Source organism: Ceratotherium simum, chromosome 5, assembly GCF_057802395.1.
Source record: "Ceratotherium simum simum isolate JZ-2026a chromosome 5, ASM5780239v1, whole genome shotgun sequence".
NCBI lineage: Eukaryota > Metazoa > Chordata > Mammalia > Perissodactyla > Rhinocerotidae > Ceratotherium > Ceratotherium simum.
The window spans coordinates 40,885,983-40,903,928 of record NC_141904.1 but is presented as its reverse complement, the minus strand read 5'-3'; the positions used below and the strand labels follow the sequence as shown (position 1 = coordinate 40,903,928).

Sequence of the window (17,946 nt, the reverse complement as noted above, 5' to 3'; positions counted from 1 at the left end):
CAGTCCATCAAGCTCTGAGAGTCTAGACCTATTTAATATCTAAGTATTTAGGTTCCTTTATGACTAAATCTAGGCCATAGTCTAACTTTGCAACACTGCATGCTACTGAACTGAATGCTACCTAAAAGTAACGAACATTGGACCATTACATTGGACCATCATCTATAGTGGACATCGGACATCTCCTTCAAGATAGAAGTTTCTGCCTAGAAAGTGGGACTTGTCAGCTTACAGTGAGGGTGGGGCATGGAGATAGGACAGGAAGCAGAGCTGGGGGACACAGAGGAGGGGAAATTCAACGGTTTTGTCCCAGCAAAAAGTCAGAACTGGCAGGAGATCTAAATTTAACACACTAAAGATCAAGATGAGGTGAGAAGCAAAGGATTTGGGTGAGAAGCCAAAATCAGAGATGGAGGCCTGGGAGAACAGAAGGTCAGAAACTGGGCAGGCTGGCTGTGACAGACAGAAACATACGGCCAACCAAAGTATGCCAGTAGTATAGTCATGAGGCTCAGCAGGTGGTCTGGAGCCTGATGACCCACAGGTCTGAGGGACAGGAGAAGGCAAGCTGGGCTGTAGATAGAGGGAGGCCCATCCCTGCTGGGTCACTTCTTGGGCTTTCTCCAGGGAATCCACCCCCTCCCCCAACACACACACCCCTTCAGGTTTAGTCTTGCTATAGGTCTTAACATCTCTATGTGGGAGGAAGGTAGCAGCATTACCAGGCTGGAAAAAACCCCAACAATCCAACATTCACACTTCTGTTGGCTCTATGACTATTGTGAGAGTGAAAGAATTTTGACAAAATTTAATGCCTAGAATTCAAGATTGTTTTGTTTTCATTGTATTCATTTTTATGATGACCTTCTCTTGGGATCTCTATGGATCCTGGATCCATCTGTCACAGTGATATAAATTTTCTTTTTAAATATCTTTAGACTAAAACTAGCAAGACACACCTTAGGTGTGATTTGGGATGTAGGCTGGATTTTAAAATGAAATGGCAACTGTTAAAGTTATTTAATTAGTCTATTTTCTGTTACTCAATAGATATCCATTAAATTTGTGTGTGGATGTGCCACAGATGTTACTACAGGCAATGATGTCCAAGGTTCAGTCTTCCTCCTTCATCCTCACCCTATCTGGGGTCTAATGGGATTTGGCCTGTATTCTGCCAGCTAGTGGTAATCCCTTTTCTAAGGGTAGCCACCTCTTGAGGTTTCCTTTCTCCTGGGATGAATGTGGACAGATGAGGAACAGAGGAAGAAAAAGGCTGAGGAATCATGGATGTAAGAGCCACTGTAGTTTGGAGCAGGCTGATGGGTTCAAGTGATAAGAAATGAGCAAGTCTTCTTTGTCACTAGAACATTCTCACAATTGGTTTACGAAACAGCTACGATGTACTGGTACCAAATAGTCTTAGAGATTAAAACAATCCAATTCTATGACATAGGCAGGAGAGAAGGACTAAGCTTTCATTTTTTTTTTTAGGGGAAAAAAGGAAGACAAAGGAATATGAAATTTCCTTCAAATCATAGCAGAAAAAAATAGCTTCCATTTCAAAAGGCAGACCTGGTCTTTTAGTTCTAGTCTTGCCTTCAAAAATCACATCTTCTACATATCTTTGCATCACCTTATAATAATGGCACATATTAGAAGTGCTCCCTGAATGTCTGAATATGCTGTACCACATTATTGTTTGAGATTAGAAAATTTGGCTCCTTATAAATACCAAAGTGACTGTCATTTCTTCTACTTTTTTTTAAATGAAGTGCAATAGAATTTTTTATGTTTTGAGAACTTTAAGAGGTCTCTTCACCACACATCTATGGACAGCTAATCTTCGACAAAGGAGCCAAGAACATACAATGGAGAAAAGAAAGTCTCTTCAACAAATGGTGTTGGGAAAACTGGATAGCCACGTTCAAAAAAATGAAAATAGACCCTTACCTTACACCATACACAAAAATTAACTCAAAATGGATTAAAGACTTGAATGTAAGACCTGAAACTATGACACTTCTAGAAGAAAACATAGGCAGTACGCTCTTCGACATTGGTCTTAGCAACATATTTTCAAGCACCATGTCTGACCGGGCAAGAGAAACAATAGAAAAAATAAACAAATGGGACTACATCAAACTAAAAAGCTTCTGCACAGCAAAGGAAACCATCAACAAAACGAAAAGACAACCTAACAATTGGGAGAAGATATTTGCAAACCATACATCGGATAAGGGGTTAAATCTCCAAAATATATAAAGAACTCATGCATCTCAACAACAAAAAAACTAACAACCCAATTAAAAAATGAGCAAAAGACCTGAACAGACATTTCTCCAAAGAAGATATACAGATGGCCAACAGGCACATGAAAAGATGTTCGACATCAGTAACTATCAGGGAAATGCAAATCAAAACTACAATGAGATATCACCTCACGCCCGTCAGAATGGCTATAATTAACAAGACAGGAAACAACATGTGTTGAAGAGGATGTGGAGAGAAGGGAACTCTCACACACTGCTGGTGGGAGTGCAAACTGGTGCAGCCACTATGGAAAACAGTATGGAGATTCCTCAAAAAATTAAGGATAGAACTACCATATGATCCAGCTATTCCACTGCTGGGTATTTATCCAAAGAACTTGAAAACACCAATTTGCAAAGGTACATGCACCCCTGTGTTCATTGCAGTGCTATTCACAATGGCTAAGACTTGGAAGCAACCCAAGTGCCCATCAAGGGATGAATGGATAAAGAAGATGTGGTATATATACACAATGGAATACTACTCAGCCATAAGAAATGATGAAATCCAGCCATTTGTGACAACATGGATAGACATTGAGGGCATTATGCAAAGTGAAATAAGTCAAAGGGAGAAGGTCAAATACCGTATGATCTCCCTCATTAAGTAGTAGATAATAACAACAACAAACAAACACATAGAGACAGAGATTGGATTGGTGGTTACCAGAGGGGAAGGGGGGAGGGAGGAGGGCGAAAGGGATAATTCAGCACAAGTGTGTGGTGATGGGTGGTAGTTAGTATGTGGGTGGTGAACATGATGTAATCTATGCAGAAATAGAAGTATAATGATGTACACCTGAAATTTATACAATGTTATAAACCAATGTTACTGCAATAAACAAAAAATTTTAAAAAAAAATTAAAAAAAGAGGTCTCTTCAGAAAATTGTGGTTGTCCAGGGGAGTAACAGAGTCAGGACTATGGGTCATTAGCCCAGACCACATTTTCTCCTATGTTGTTTTGGGGACTCAAAGTAGCACGGAATGTCCCAGAAAAAAACATTTTAAGAAGGCCAATAAGATGCTGCTTGCCAGGGCCGGCCCCGTGGCTTAGCAGTTAAGTGCGTGCGCTCCGCTGCTGGCAGCCCGGGTTCGGATCCTGGGCGCGCACCGATGCACCGCTTCTCCGGCCATGCTGAGGCCGCGTCCCACATACAGCAACTAGAAGGATGTGCAACTATAACCTACAACTATCTACTGGGGCTTTGGGGAAAAAAAGGAGGAGGATTGGCAATAGATGTTAGCTCAGAGCTGGTCTTCCTCAGCAAAACGAGGAGGATTAGCACGGATGTTAGCTCAGGGCTGATCTTCCTCACAAAAAAAAAAAAAAAAAGATGCTGCTTGCCAAAGTGCAAAGTGCTAAGGCCAGGGTATGTCTCTCACATTTGGGGTACATCGCATGGATCAGAGAGAAGACCATGTGACCACGGCCCCTCTGGAATATACTTGGAGCAGACTGCCATGGACAGGAGCATGGCCATCCCCAGGTAGGGCTTCGCTGGGCACCCCAGCTGCTGCAGGAGGCAGGGGTGTGCGAGGAAGCTTCTGGGGAGGCAGTTGGCAGAGTCAGAGGCTGGTGGGAAGGGGCCTACTGCTAAGGAAATGCCCCGTCTCTGCCCCTTACCTTTGACTTTGACCTCATGAAAGGAAATCCCACACTGCATTTGAGGAAGTCCGATTCCAGCAGTTCACAGGAAATGCCCATTTCCTCCTGAAAGAGAAAAAGTATCAACAGATGGGCTGGCTGCACGAAGACAGATGTGTGGAAGTGGCCTCAGGAGGCAAATCACAACTTCAGGAGATATGGTCCTTCTTTAAGGCAGTTCTCAGACAACAGCCACTGCTGGCTGTGGTGGGATGAGGAGCTTCTGACCAGCACAAGTCCCAGTCCTGCTCTGGCTGTCCACCCTTCCCATGGGTTCCCTGGGTGCAGAGGATAAAACCACTCTTCATTCTTAACTAACACTTTGGCTCTGAACCCCAGCGATCTCCTGGTGAACGGGGCCAGACCACATGTGAGCTGGACGCTTCCTAAGGTTTGGATTAAAAGGCAACCAAGTCATCTTTCTGGCCCCTGTCTCCTGAGCCCACACCCTAATCCTGCCTTTCAAGATCTTGCCAGTTTAGGAAAAACAAACTCTAAGAAAATCACACCGAAGAAACTACAGGGATTTTCTGCAGCCTGAAGCGGTAAGGGTTGAGTTGCCCCCCCACAAGCATCCCAGGGTAAAGGGTGGGTGTGAAAGCAGCAGAGGGTTCCCAGTGTAGCTGGCCTGGGCTGGACTCTACATTCAGCCGCACGAGAGAACCAGGAGAGGGGCTGTGGGGAGCTGCTGTCTTTTCACTTGGTTTACAGCCAAGGTCAAAGGAAAGCCAGGAAGCTCTTCATAACCCATGGGGCCCCTCCGAGTCACTGAAGCCAAATCAAGACTTCCAAGGGAAGACAGTGTGCGTGCAGATTTTAGAGGAGAAGGTACAGAACAGAACTAGCACCTGCTGAGTGTCTAGAAGACAGGACACTGAAGTTCAGCGAGGTCATGTGACTTCACCAAGGTCATTCTTGGCTGACTCTAAAACCTATCTCCTTTCTCCTTCCATGGCCCTCAATTTCTAGAGGGAATGAGCACAGCCAGCAACAAGACTGCAGCCAAAAGGAACCAATTCATGTGGATTCCAGCTCTGAAATGCTGCCCATGCTCTCTTCTCCAATTTCCAAGACTCACAGCTCAGCTCAGGCCAACAGTTTCAGTCCTTTAGACAGGTGGAATGAATTTTCTTTTATCATGTGTCCAATCAGGAAAAAAATATCAGCACTTACCACAATACACCTAGTTATAAATTATATACATATACTACTATATTGATATATTATGAACATTATCAAACATACAAAAAATAGATATGACAAGAGATAATGAATCCATGGGGTTAGAAGTCAAGGAAGTAGTAAATGAAAGGGGGCTCCTCGGGTGATGGGAATGTTCTCAGGTGTGATCATTGTGAAAATTCACGGAGCTGAGCACTTAATAATTTGATTGCTTTTGTCTCTTTGTTCAACATCAATAAAACTTTACTTAGAAAATAGCAACAAAACAAAAATCCCCGCACAACACAAATAAAACAAAAGATAGGAGACAGAATATATAAAAGGAAATTCTAGTTTATCTTTTCAGCATCCTATCTCAGAAATGACTGATCTCAGTGATTTAAGTTTTCTAAGGGTTCTCCATGACCTTAGCCAGTGTTCCTCACATGGACTCAGGACCCTCTGCATTAGAGTCAGTTTGGGAGCATCTTTAAAAATATAGATTCCTGGGTCACACCCCAGTTGCCTCTGAGTAGACAACTGAGTAGTCTTTGAGCAGACTCAGAGACTGTGGAGTCTGGGATGAGCATTTTCAATAAATGGTATATGAGAAAGTGATTCTGCTGTGCAATGATATTTGGGAGCCACTGCTATGAGCTTCCCTTTCTTTGGTTCATTCTACAGGAATGGAACCTTCTTAAAACATGCCTCTCTCCACTAGAAACAGAATAAAACTCAAAATCCTAATGTTGGCATCCATTTTGGCCCATCCTTTTCTGCTATTGCCCCCCTGACCCACTGAGCACATACATTACTATTCCACAAACACCCTTTGCCTGGTATCATTTCCATGCATCTGCTTAAATTGTTCCCACTCTCAGGAACACCTTTCCTCAGTCCTCCCTCCCAGGTTTTCTTCATCCATCTTGCCCCCAAACCCTCACGGGTGGTAAGTTCACATACACAATATGGAAACGGTGCAGGATTCGGAATGGACCCTGAGCAACCACTGGGTAGCTGAGTCATCCTATCACCTACCGTGATCAGTGCTGAGGGAACAGGTCTGAAAGACGTTAGTCCCTGTCCTTGAAGAGCACATAGCTTAGAAGGTGGAGACCTCCCAGCAGAGAAACAGACATTTACATGGCAGGTGAGGGGCTGCTCTTGGAACCCAGAGGACATGCATTGGCAATTTCAATAAGGAAAATGAGAGAATAATTTCTTAAATGCTGTCTCAAGACCTGCATGTCCCAAAGATTGTTCCTAATGATTCACTGAGGATGGCCTCTTGTCACCATTCTCCTCCTCATATTCCTCCCCCTAGAAGCCTTGTCCATAATTGGCCCCAGTAGAACCTACTCTAAATCCTAGCTAGGCGGCCTGTGGGCATCAGAGGCAGTGAGCCCAAGCCTAGGGTGACCTTAGCTCTTGGTTTCCCTGGTGTAACTACTCTCAAGAGCATCCCAACATATATATAAATCACATGATTACTCAACCCAGTTCTGAACTCCTTTTGCAAAGCTCAGTATCTCACTGGAAATCCCTCTCAAACCAGGAGAGAGGTTTTCAATTTAAGTCAAAGGCCTACCTGTTCTTCAAGTAAAGATTTGTCGCCCCAAAGACTTACTCAGTTTTTGCATGTGTGTGAAGGAATGACTGTGGCTTCAAAAATTTACTCTGGAACTTGAGGGGACCTCAGTTTACTTAGCTTTGGCCTAAGACTGCTTTTGATTATTCAAGAGCTGCTGAGTTATCTTATTTTTGTTAATTCCAAAATGCTAAAAATAACATTTATTCCAAGTCTCTCTTCTACCCTACTCAGTCTAATAGAAATTACAAAATTCTGGTTGGATATTGGTGGGGATAAGCAAAAAGAGTGAAAACCAAAGACATCTCTAGGAAAGAGAGAGCTCAGCATACGCTTCCTGACTCATGCGCTCCTGGATGGTGCTATAGGGAGGGATGTCATGGATCACCCTTCTGGCGCCTGTCAGCACCAATACAGCCCTCCCGTGGCTATTTAAGCCCGCTTGACCTAAAGGCTTTAATTCTACAGCCTACTCTCCTACTACAGCTGTGAGATGAAGAGGCCTCTCAGAGCATGGGCTTTGGCAAACACTGACTCCCGGTGTGGATGGTGTTGGTGCTCCAGCCAGAACCCCTGTACAAATGGGGTCAACAGCCCCCGGCTGAATGGGAGCAGCTTTGCCTGGAGGTTACAACACCCTCTCCCACAAGCATTCTGCAGCCTATGTTTGACCTTTGTCTCAAGATGAGACCTGCTCTGTTGTACAACTCATGTTCCAGAGCCTCCATGGGATTAGGCTGAAGCAGATTCCAGCTGACAGCACATCCCTGTTTGGCTGCCTTCACTCCTCTTCTCCCAAGAGCATTTCCCTAATAATTCACTTGCACAGGAATCCCCATCTCAGGTTCTGCTTCTGGTGAACCTGACCTCAGACAGTACTCTACAGATGAGGCTCCTGGCACTGAGAGCCACTGGAAAGTACCGGGCATTTGTTCCCAGATGGGGAGAGGCAACGGAAGAAGAACAAGGGGAACACTCTCATGCTACTAAATCCTGTTTAAATCCATACTACGCAGAGAAAACTTTCCTAACTGCAGTTTATGAAATCTGCATAGCTCCCCAATCAGGGGGTTACCTCAAAGTCATGTCACCACCTCTTTGTCTGGTTTCAGATCATGCCCAGGCACAATGTTAAAAATACAGGGTCATTATAGAGACACGTATCCCCTGGGTAGGCAGGCAGGCACAGAAAGAGCCAGTGAAGCTTTAAAAAATGAATTCTGGGGAGATGTGGCTCAATTCAGTCATCCCCTGGCTTTAGACAACATCAGGGATAGAGCTCTGGGCCGGGGCGGGTTGTGGGGGCGGGTATTGTTTATTACCTCTGCTAGGCATTTGGTACCCACCAGGAGGCACATAGGAGAGATTCCACAGACCAGGGTTCTCCTGGGTTCTGGTTCCTTTCATGTCCCAATCATTGCTTATGCTGACTTTAGCTTGGAGACCTTTACTCTAGCATTGTTGCAAGACTTATGATCAACAGCTCTCAGTGAATGGGAACGCAGATGGGGGAACAAACTGTCTATCCTCGGTTCCTGACTGCCAGACAGTGTAGCCATCTGATTATCCTATTCGAATATAGTGCACATCTACTACAGAGTGAAACTAAAATCTTGCTGCAAAAGATGAGGCTTTCATGAAATCAATGAAAGTGATGTTGGAAAACTGCTCAAACCACTGACAGACACTGATAAATCTGGATCTGGCAGTGTTAGATCAGCTAACTGTTGAAGTAGTCAAAATCAGCCTGGATGATAGCACTTTAAGCTACTTCAGAAGATAAGGATTTAAATTAAGAAGATCAAGAGAAGTCCTTGGGAAAATATGCCAGTGTAAAAAACGACCCTTTTGTTATTGTGCTTAAAAAACAAAAGGCAAAATATGAAGCAAAGAATGTTACCTTATGATACAGTAGGGCAATTCCTCACATTCAAAAGCTGCCCATCCAGCACTCGATTCCTTCTTTTGTTTCAGAAATTAATGCACTGTTATTTTAAAAACACTAATAAAGTGTTTTTATTTAAAATATTTTATTTAAAATAAATAAGCTTTTGCAGTGGGTCTAAGATATCCTTGATTATTATAATTACAATGTTACAGGAGCTGTTCAATGTAGGATAACATACACTCATTTTCATAAATTTTAGTTTCATTTTTCAAGTCCCAATCAAAACTTTAAAAATATTTTTACTACGAGATTTTGGATCCTATTTTAAAAAGATTCACATAACTGGCTTTTTTCCCAGTCCTACTTTTCCTTGGCCAACAAGGGCAGGCAATACCATAAAATGCTTTCAGGGTTTCTCCCTGGAGATTATGAGGGATTCAATTAAAATTTTCTCCATTTTTTACCGATACACATTACTCTCAGGATCAGGAAAACATCAATTAACATTTTTTCAAACAGAATGATGAACAGCATACTTGGTCTGTGCACATTCACCTGTGCATTCTCAGGGCCTGGCACCGAGCCTAGCTCTTAGTAGCTCCTGAGTTTGCACTATTACACAAACGGGCCTTGGCTCATCGGGGATTGGGATGAAGGGACTGCAAGCAGCAGCTCATTTGCTGGTCTGCCTGGAATGGGAGCTGCTTGCCTTGGCAAAGTCCCTCTCTTTTCCAGACATACCTCGGCTGTCCCAGCCCCCTGAGCTCCGCCAGGGGAGCCAACTTCCAGCCCTGTTTGTAATGGTGGTGGTTGGCAGGAAGAATCAGATAATGAAGTTAGCAAGTCTCCCTGGCCTTCGGGCTCCTTCCTCTTGGTCACACAAGCATTTGACTTCCTTCGGGAGTGGTGCTTTAATCTGACCACCCACGCAGTGCTCTTGGGAGCAGCAAATCGGTCAAGTCTGGTAACGGGCTTATGCTCAGTGCCAGGGTGAGTTTGAAATTTGACTTCCCATTTTCCAGCTTCCACACATGTTTGTCAAACTGAAGATGACCCTCATGTCTTCATGTCTGGCTGCCAGTCTGGCAGTTTGGTGTTCATCTAAGACCCCTTCCTTCTTCCAGGCACACGGAGTGTGATCCCTGTGAGCTGGTCAGAGAGGCCTCCGTATTAACTCAGTTAATACAGAATTCAGGTAAATTTTGAAAGCGTTTTATCCTAAATTCCCTAATCAACTGAAGAGTCAGAAGTGAGCAGAGGTTCCAATAACCTGGCCCAATGAGTTAACAGAAAATTTATCCCTAGGAAATACTTTATTGGCCCCACTCAAGATGAGTGAGCGTGAGCCTCACCAGAAAGAAGTCTTATTCCCAGAGGGGAATCCTTTGGGACAGGGCCCATGAAATTCCTACCCATAAAGAAAAGCACATGAGCTTGCAGCATAGAAAGTACACAAGCTGTGGCATTAGTGTCCCAACTTTGATTATTGGCTCAGATATACAACAGCTGTGTCATCAGGCAAATTAACTATCCTTTCTATGAGCCTCCATTTTTCATACCTGTGAAATGAAGTCATAACACCTGCCTTATAGGACTATTGCTGGCCTGCTAGTGCTGATGGTTATCAAGATGGAGTATACAGATGGCCTCTACTCAGCAATGGCTTACTACACACCAGGCAGCTCCTCTGTACAGTAGCTTCTCTTTTTATGCCCATTTATAAGGAGAAAATCAGAACACAGAGAAGTTATATCACTTGCCCAGGGTTTCCTAGCTGGCAATATAAGAATGGATCAGAGGGAGCTCAGGGTGGGAAACACCCAACAAGGAATAGACAAGGATCTTCCCCCACCCCCCAACTCCAAAGAATCCATGGAAACTGAGACTGAAGAGGTGGGGAGCACAACCCAATGAACTAAAAGTAGCATTTAAGGAACCTGGAGCATACGGTGACTCCAGTACCATACTTGGGATGCCAAGTATGGCTGGTGGCCTGGCAAGGCTGAGGCAATGATTGATTACAGACCTCTGACAGACAGGAGCTGGCAACTGAAGAGTCCGAGGGAACCAGAAGTGTTTACCCACACACGTGGGGGATTTGGAAGAGCCGGGCAAAGAAAGCACTACAAAGCAAGTTTCTTTCTTAAATTTCATCAAAACCGCCATTTGGAAGCGAAGGCCCAGACTATTCTGTGTTTGTTCTTTCCAAGCTTGAAAAAAGTGAAGCACGCGGAGTTATCGTTAGCACAAATGTTCGAGACAGATGAACCACATAACTGTTAAAGCAAAATTCCCCTCTGAAGCTAAGGATGAGAATTTGGAGAGTGCACTTTAAACAACCCCATACCAATCCCAGGCCGTCGGAGATCAGCTGTCCCATGAGGCGCAATTAACTGATCCAAGTGGAGACAGAGGAGTCTCCTCTCAAACAATTCTCTTGGTCCGTAGAAAAAAAAGTGCTTTTACTCATTTAAAATGAGGAAAAAATGATATATTTTAAAAACCAATACGAATTAGAAATGACTTGAGTAAGCTGTCTTGTTCCTGTAACATGTCCCTCCTTGGTGCATTACATCAACCCTGTTTAGAGCTAATCTTTACATTTTCCCAAAGTGAAAACAAAAACACTTCCCCAAATGCTGGTGACTGTCCACTTTGGGACCACAGGAATATGAACTCGAGAATCTAAACAAATAAATAAAAAGAACTCAAGCAGCCCTACCTGAAAAGCCCACAGTGAAAAGAACAGCAAGCCATACCTTCTAAGGCTTAAGAAGAAATTAAAGTATTTGATTTTCATCCAGGAAGTTTTTCTTCCTTTTATTTTTTATTTAAAAAAATTTTTTGTTTTTTTCTGAGGAAGATCAGCCCTGAACTAACATCCGTGCTAATCTTCCTCTTTTTGCTGAGGAAAACTGGCTCTGAGCTAACATCTATTGCCAATCCTCTTCCTTTTTTTTTTTTTTTCCGCCCCCAAAGCCCCAGTAGATAGTTGTGTCATAGTTGCACATCCTTCTAGTTGCTGTATGTGGGACATGGCCTCAGCATGGCTGGAGAAGCGGTGTGTCGGTGCGCACCCGGGATCCGAACCCGGGCCGCCAGTAGCGGAGCGCACGCACTTAACCACTAAGCCACGGGGCCGGCCCCTCTTCCTTTTAAATTACAGTAGCCCCCCCTTATGTATGGGGGATATGTTCCAAGACCCCCAGTGGATGCCTGAAACCATGGATAGTACTGAACCCTATATATACAATGTTTTTTCCTACACATAAATATTTGAGTTGTGACAGCAAAACTAGCATGAATATCTTTTCTTCTTCACAATTTCACGGATAGAAGATTCGTTTATTACTGTAGATCTTAGCAACCCCAGCATACGATTTTTTTTCTTATTAAGTAGAGAATTTTCACCTTTTCACTTAAAGGAAGTACTTTATGGCTTCTCTTTGGCATATCCGAATTGCCAGCATCACTACTCTTGCACTTTGGGGCCATTATTAAGTAAAATAAGGGTTACTTGAACATAAGCACTGCAATATCGTGACAATAGATCTGACAACCTAGACAGCCACTAAGTGACTAACAGGCAGTAGTGGAGACAGCATGGATATGCTGGACAAAGGGATGATTCACGTCCCAGACAGGATGGAGTGGGATGGAGCGAGAATTCATCACGCTACTCAGAATGGTATGCAATTTAAAACTTATGAATTGTTTATTCCTGGTGTTTTCCATTTAATATTTTTGGACAACAATTGACTATGGGTAACTGAAACCATAGAAAGCAAAACTGCAGATAAGGGGAGACTACTGTAGAGGCAAATGACCTATTCTTAGATTTTTAAAAATTGGTTTCTCTTCTTAGATTAAAAAAGATATTTCCCAGAGCCTGCAAACTCTTGATCAACAAACTAAGAATTCAAAGTTGAATTCCATCTCACGAATCAAATTATTTTGATTTTCTATCACTCCTTTCCTTTTCCCTACAGGCTGACTGAAAAAACAAGGTGGGGACCTCTCCTGAAATGATAGGAAAGAATTTAACATCATGGCATAAAAACAATTTATGGGTGGTATTTGGATGAAAAGGTTTTGTAGGAGTCAAGTGTTTGAGGGGTACTTATTAAAATCCTGGCCAGGAATCTTGATATTAGAAATCTACTTACAGAGAGGAGTTCCATCCCACCTACAAATTCTCTTATACTTCTGCCCACTTAAAACTCATTTGCAAAGAATCTTGCTGCTTAGGGCCTTGCTACTCAAAGTGTGGTCCTTGGACCATCAGCATCACATGGGAGCTTGTTAGAAATGCAGATTCTCAGGTTTCATCCCAGACCTGCTGAATTAGAATCTGTATTTTAACAAGATTTCCAGGTAACCTCTGAGAACATGACCATTTGAGAAGCACTGCTCTATATTACTGAGCCTACCCACTCAGGAAACATGACATCAACCCATGGAGACCACCTCCCTCATGCTCTCTGTCCTCCAGAAAAATGTGTACACTGTTGATGCTATTTGAGGGCTATTGTCTGTGTGAGGACACACTTTTCTGGAGCTGGAGACCTACCCATTCGCATGCCCCTTATCTGAGTTGCCCCACAAGCAGACTCTGGGACAAGGATTAGGGTACAAGTAGTTTGTTTGGGAGGTGACCTGGGGGTGCTCCGTGAGGGAGTGGGGAAGTGTGCCACCAACAAGAGAGAAGGCTGGGGCATCTAGCCTTCAAAACCTGCCTCTCCTTGGTTGAGAGTTTTTCCAGGGACATTGACTATCTTGTGTTTCCAGCCCCCTTGGTGCCTGAGTGCAGCACACCCCTGTAGCCAAGAAAGCCCCCAGGCAGAGAGACACAGACGGGCCTCAGCCCACAGAGCAATTGTCACAGGTGGTCTCCAGGGTGGTGGAGAGAAAATGAGAGGGCATTGACAGTATCTTTTCCCATCCTCTGCCCTCTCCACAAGCAATCGGGGTGGCAAAGCTGTGGACTGAGAACAGAGGCTGGAGGCAGCTACTGATGAACTTCCCTTGGCCACAGATGAAGAGACGGGCCTGAGAGGACCTCTCCCCAGTCCAGCACCCCTAGAGCATGTCTCCATGGAGCATGCTGTGGGCTAATGGAGCCCTGTCTCACGGAGCAGCTGCTCACTAATCTCTTCCTTCTAGTTGGCACATCCACTTTGCTACTTCTGGACACATCTCAGAACTCTCCCTAAAGAACTGGCATCCTCTTTTAGGATGATCCCTCCTTCCTTTCTCTTTCCTTGCTGCACAACAGATCAGCTCCAATCTCCTCCCACCAAGACCAGAGCAAAACAGCCTCTTGGTGTACACTCTGCTCTCAGCTGTCCCCTTATCTGTTCTACAGGCTGCTCCAGGTGAATGTTAACTGGAATGTTAAATGAATACTACTGTGTTCATTTTTGCTCAAAAGCCTTTAAAGGTTATTAACAACCAACACCCTTCACTGATTCCTAACTGGGGTGTGCACTGGAACCACCTGGGAGCCAGAGATACTAAGCACAGCTGTGTAGGCTGTTCACTGCACAAGAGAGCTAGCTGAGAGGAGAGGGACTGAAATCTAGCCCACACTGCTCTCACCATGCCCTGCACCCTGGCAAGAGGCTGTGCACCACCAGAGGGTACACTTCTCTCCAATTTATATAACGGTGCTAGAAAGACTATAAGGTCTGTGTGGAGAGCTTTGTGAAAAAGACCCAGATGGAAGCCCCACTGTGGGACCCACTGAATCAGAGCACCCAGCACGGGCAAGCATTTGCTGAAAGCTCCCTAGGTGGTTCCAATGTGCACCCAGGTTAATAACCCTCAAAAGTTAGGTTACATTAAAATCTCAGTTAAAGATGTAGATTGCAGGCCCCACCCTCCAGAGTGGGATTCTTTAGAGCAGAAGTGTGGTCAGGAAATCCGGATTCTGAATCACCTGAAGCACGTGTTCTGTACCAGCCTTTGAAACACTGGCCTCAAAGGCTAGGACAGTTGCCGCCATATTGGAGGTTAAGAGATTGAGACCCAGACTGGAACAAAAAGTGCTTTCCCTGGAGTTCTAACTCTGGTGAGGACAGAATACCTATCACTATAGCTCTCTCTGAGTCTAGTGGAGCCTCGCAGACTTGTGCCCTCCCCACCATGCCCCCAGGGCAGTGATTCAGAGAGATGAACTCTAGAGACCAAGGGCAGCTCCAACGTGGGTGCCCGCACGCTGCTGTCCCCGAGGAAGCCCATCCATTCATTCAACAAGTGTTTCTTATTTTGCCTCAAATGGTAAACAGCTTCTATAGCATAATTCTTATGTATGAGACACGTATGTTTTCTGTTACATCTTACATTCCTTTGTTCATTCCCTCCTTAATAATTATTTATTGAGTGGCCTCGATGTCCTTCATTGGGCCACATACCTTTATAATACAGTCCCGGCTGTCTCCAGGGGGCTGTTCGCAGTCTGGGAGGAGGGAGAAGGACCAAGCTGTTTGAGGAAAGACTCCTGTATACTCCTGTGTGATGAGGGCTTGGGCGAGGTGCACACAAAGGGCTGAAATCCATCTCCCTTTACAAGAGAAGTTAACTTCCCCCAACCTCACCCCCATGAGTCCTATTTCACAACTCATTATTATTACTATTGCTTTACCTTTCAAGTAACTAAAAAATCTACAAGTTATTTAAACTATGGAATCCAAGACTGGACAGAGTGATATACCAGAGAGTCATATCAGTGCTGACTTTAGTGGGAAAATTTAGTTCATCATTTGAATACATAGGTCAAAAGCTATTACTAATGACAATAACAAAAAAATACCATTCATAAAACAGCAAGATCTAGCTGAGGGTCCTCTTATGCAGAACTGTATCTAGCAGACTAAAAGGCTGAGAACAGTTCTCTGTAGTAAGTGGAGGACTTGTGCTCTGGTATTACTTTAGTCAACAGATATTATTGGACTAATCTCATGGGCCAGGCATGGAAGTACACTGGTATACCCCTGTCCTAAGCAAGCTTTTCTGGTAAATACCAGACACAGAGGAAGTGCCTTGGCAGCTGATCTAACATATAGCAGTTGAGGGCACAAGCTTTAGGAAACGCCCACGAGGAGGACAGAGAAGGGAGCACAGGCTGATTCTTAGGATGTTCAGATTGTGAACATGTCAAGGAAAAGCCTGATGCCAAGAACTTTGAGGATCAGTACACAATTAGAACAACTGCAAGCCAATTTTACAACACTGAATTATGAAGGACCCACTAACATATCTAAATGTTAAAGTTATGTGTCCTTTTTGTATTTTCAGGAATAGAAGGAGATGGGCTTTGTTTTCTAGGATTATATTTGGTTTTCTCTATATTTAGTTTCAACATTTGCAGTCAATCGGCCAGTTGTTTAAAATGACTTACACAAAGAGTAAGAGTTGCTTTTAGTTGTTTTAATGGCTAGGTTTTAAATTCAATCTCACTAGAGTTGTTTGTGGAAAGTTCATGATTTTTCCTGGTTCTTTAAAAAAAAAAAGGATGAGTTGCAGGTTCATGAGATTGCCTGAGCCCCAGTATATCTGTTCTGAACTTGTTGGAATATACTAAATTTAAGATTGTGTCAGAAGCTGGCTTAGTTGTGGGGGGAGATGAATGGAATGGCTTATCTATGACTTCCCATGTCCTGACCTTGTAGAAGTAATTGATTGATCAGCATTTTCTGTGTCTCCATCTGTCATTTTCTAGGTGTCTGTCCCCCACAGGACAGTTTTGCTCATTCTTTAGTCTCCCTCTGAAAATGCTTTCACTTGTCTTGCTGTCCACGTTGCTTTTTAGTTCCGCTTCAGATGGCTAGACTGACCACACACCATCTCCCTCACAGCAGGGTGTGGGAAGGATGAGCACACAACACTGGCGGCCCTCCATCTATATCCCCACGAGTCTCTTCACCATGTGCCGCCATGCACACTGACTTCCAGCCACTGGCATCTGTGTGGCTTTGGTTGGAGGAGGGTCCTCAGCTGCTGGAACCCTCTTTTCCTGTGAATATGGAGAGAGAGAAGGGCTTGGACATTCACATCCCCTTGGGGGAAGCTGTAACCAGGCTCCCTTGTCCATGACTGGGACACTCTGGATTGTGCCCAAGTTACCAACATTCTTTTTCCTTCTTGAGGACTTTGATATCATACCTTTGCTTGGCCTCCTTCCCCATTCCCCTAGTGGTTTCTCCTGGGAACAATTCCTAATAAATTACTTTTATATGCTGTCTCGTCTCAGGATTTCAATCTAGGGAACTCAGACTGAGAGAGTGAGAAAGAGACCACTCTAGCAACATCCTGCTTCCCTCCTCTCTCTGTGCCTCGGGTAGGGGGACGCCAACCTGGCATCAGCAGGAGCATTTCAGGCTTTGAGCAAATGGCCTCCCAGGTCTTGGAAACCTCTCATCCTCTCTAATGCATGATGCAGGGCAGAGCTGCTTCACTGCAACTGCCAGTTGCAAGCAAAGCAGGATATTTTAAAACAAAGAATTTCACCTGCCAAACATTAAGGATGCCAGCTAAAACGGCTGTGCAGACTTACATGATTCACATATTGATTTTAATCTACTTAAGTGCCTCTTAAACATGGACTCATTTAATTATCCTAAGCATTTTCTCTGTGTCCACTTTGGGAAGGACGCCTCCCACAATGTCCAGGCTCCAGGCAAGTGCCCTGAGCAGCAGGTTAAAACCACTCGTATCTTTACAGAGTTTCCCAGGGTAAGGAACTGGGACCCTGGAAACTTCTCGACTTGTGATTGCACGATTTTTTTCAAACTGACTTGGGTTCACATCTTAGTTCTACCACTTACCAAGTGGTGCCTTAAGTACCTCCCTGTAAAAATACAGAGAGTAATTCCTACCCCACAAGCTTGCTATAAGGACCTAATGAGTTACTATGGTGGCTGCTGCCATGGTGGTGGTTGTTGCTATTAGGCTCTATAGAGGGACTTTTGAAGTGTTTTCCTTGCTCTGCAACCTACAGTTGCTGGCAAATCCTTAGGCTGTTAAAAGCTACCCCCAGAATAAGATCCTCACCCTGGCTGGGCTGCTTGAAAACTAACACAGAGCTAATGGGTAATGAACTTTGAGCTCTAAGCACTTTGTTAGGATAAACCCATTTATGCTTCTCAACAACCCTAAGGCATAAGTATTAATCATCCATTTTGCAGCTGAGGATACAGAGGCCCAGAGAGGGGGTTGGGACTCGTCCAAGGTCACACAGCAGCTACATGGTAGAGCTAGAACTCCAGTCCGGCAGTCTAACCCCAGAGCCCAGACTGCCTCACAGAAGCCAGTCTGCAAAGGGGCCTTCAGGGTACATGGGGCACAGCAGGTTT

The 17,946-nt window shown here is 44.3% G+C and overlaps 1 protein-coding gene across 1 annotated transcript in view; it reads right to left on the bottom strand.

Annotated features, from left to right (window-relative positions):
- Positions 1-17,946, bottom strand: part of ITGA9 (integrin subunit alpha 9) — a 331,030-nt gene that overhangs the window by 74,438 nt on the left and 238,646 nt on the right. Inside the window, exon 19 of the mRNA XM_004419499.3 lies at positions 3,936-4,022. Coding sequence (XP_004419556.2) covers positions 3,936-4,022 — 87 coding nt within the window. The remainder of the gene's footprint in view (positions 1-3,935; positions 4,023-17,946) is intronic.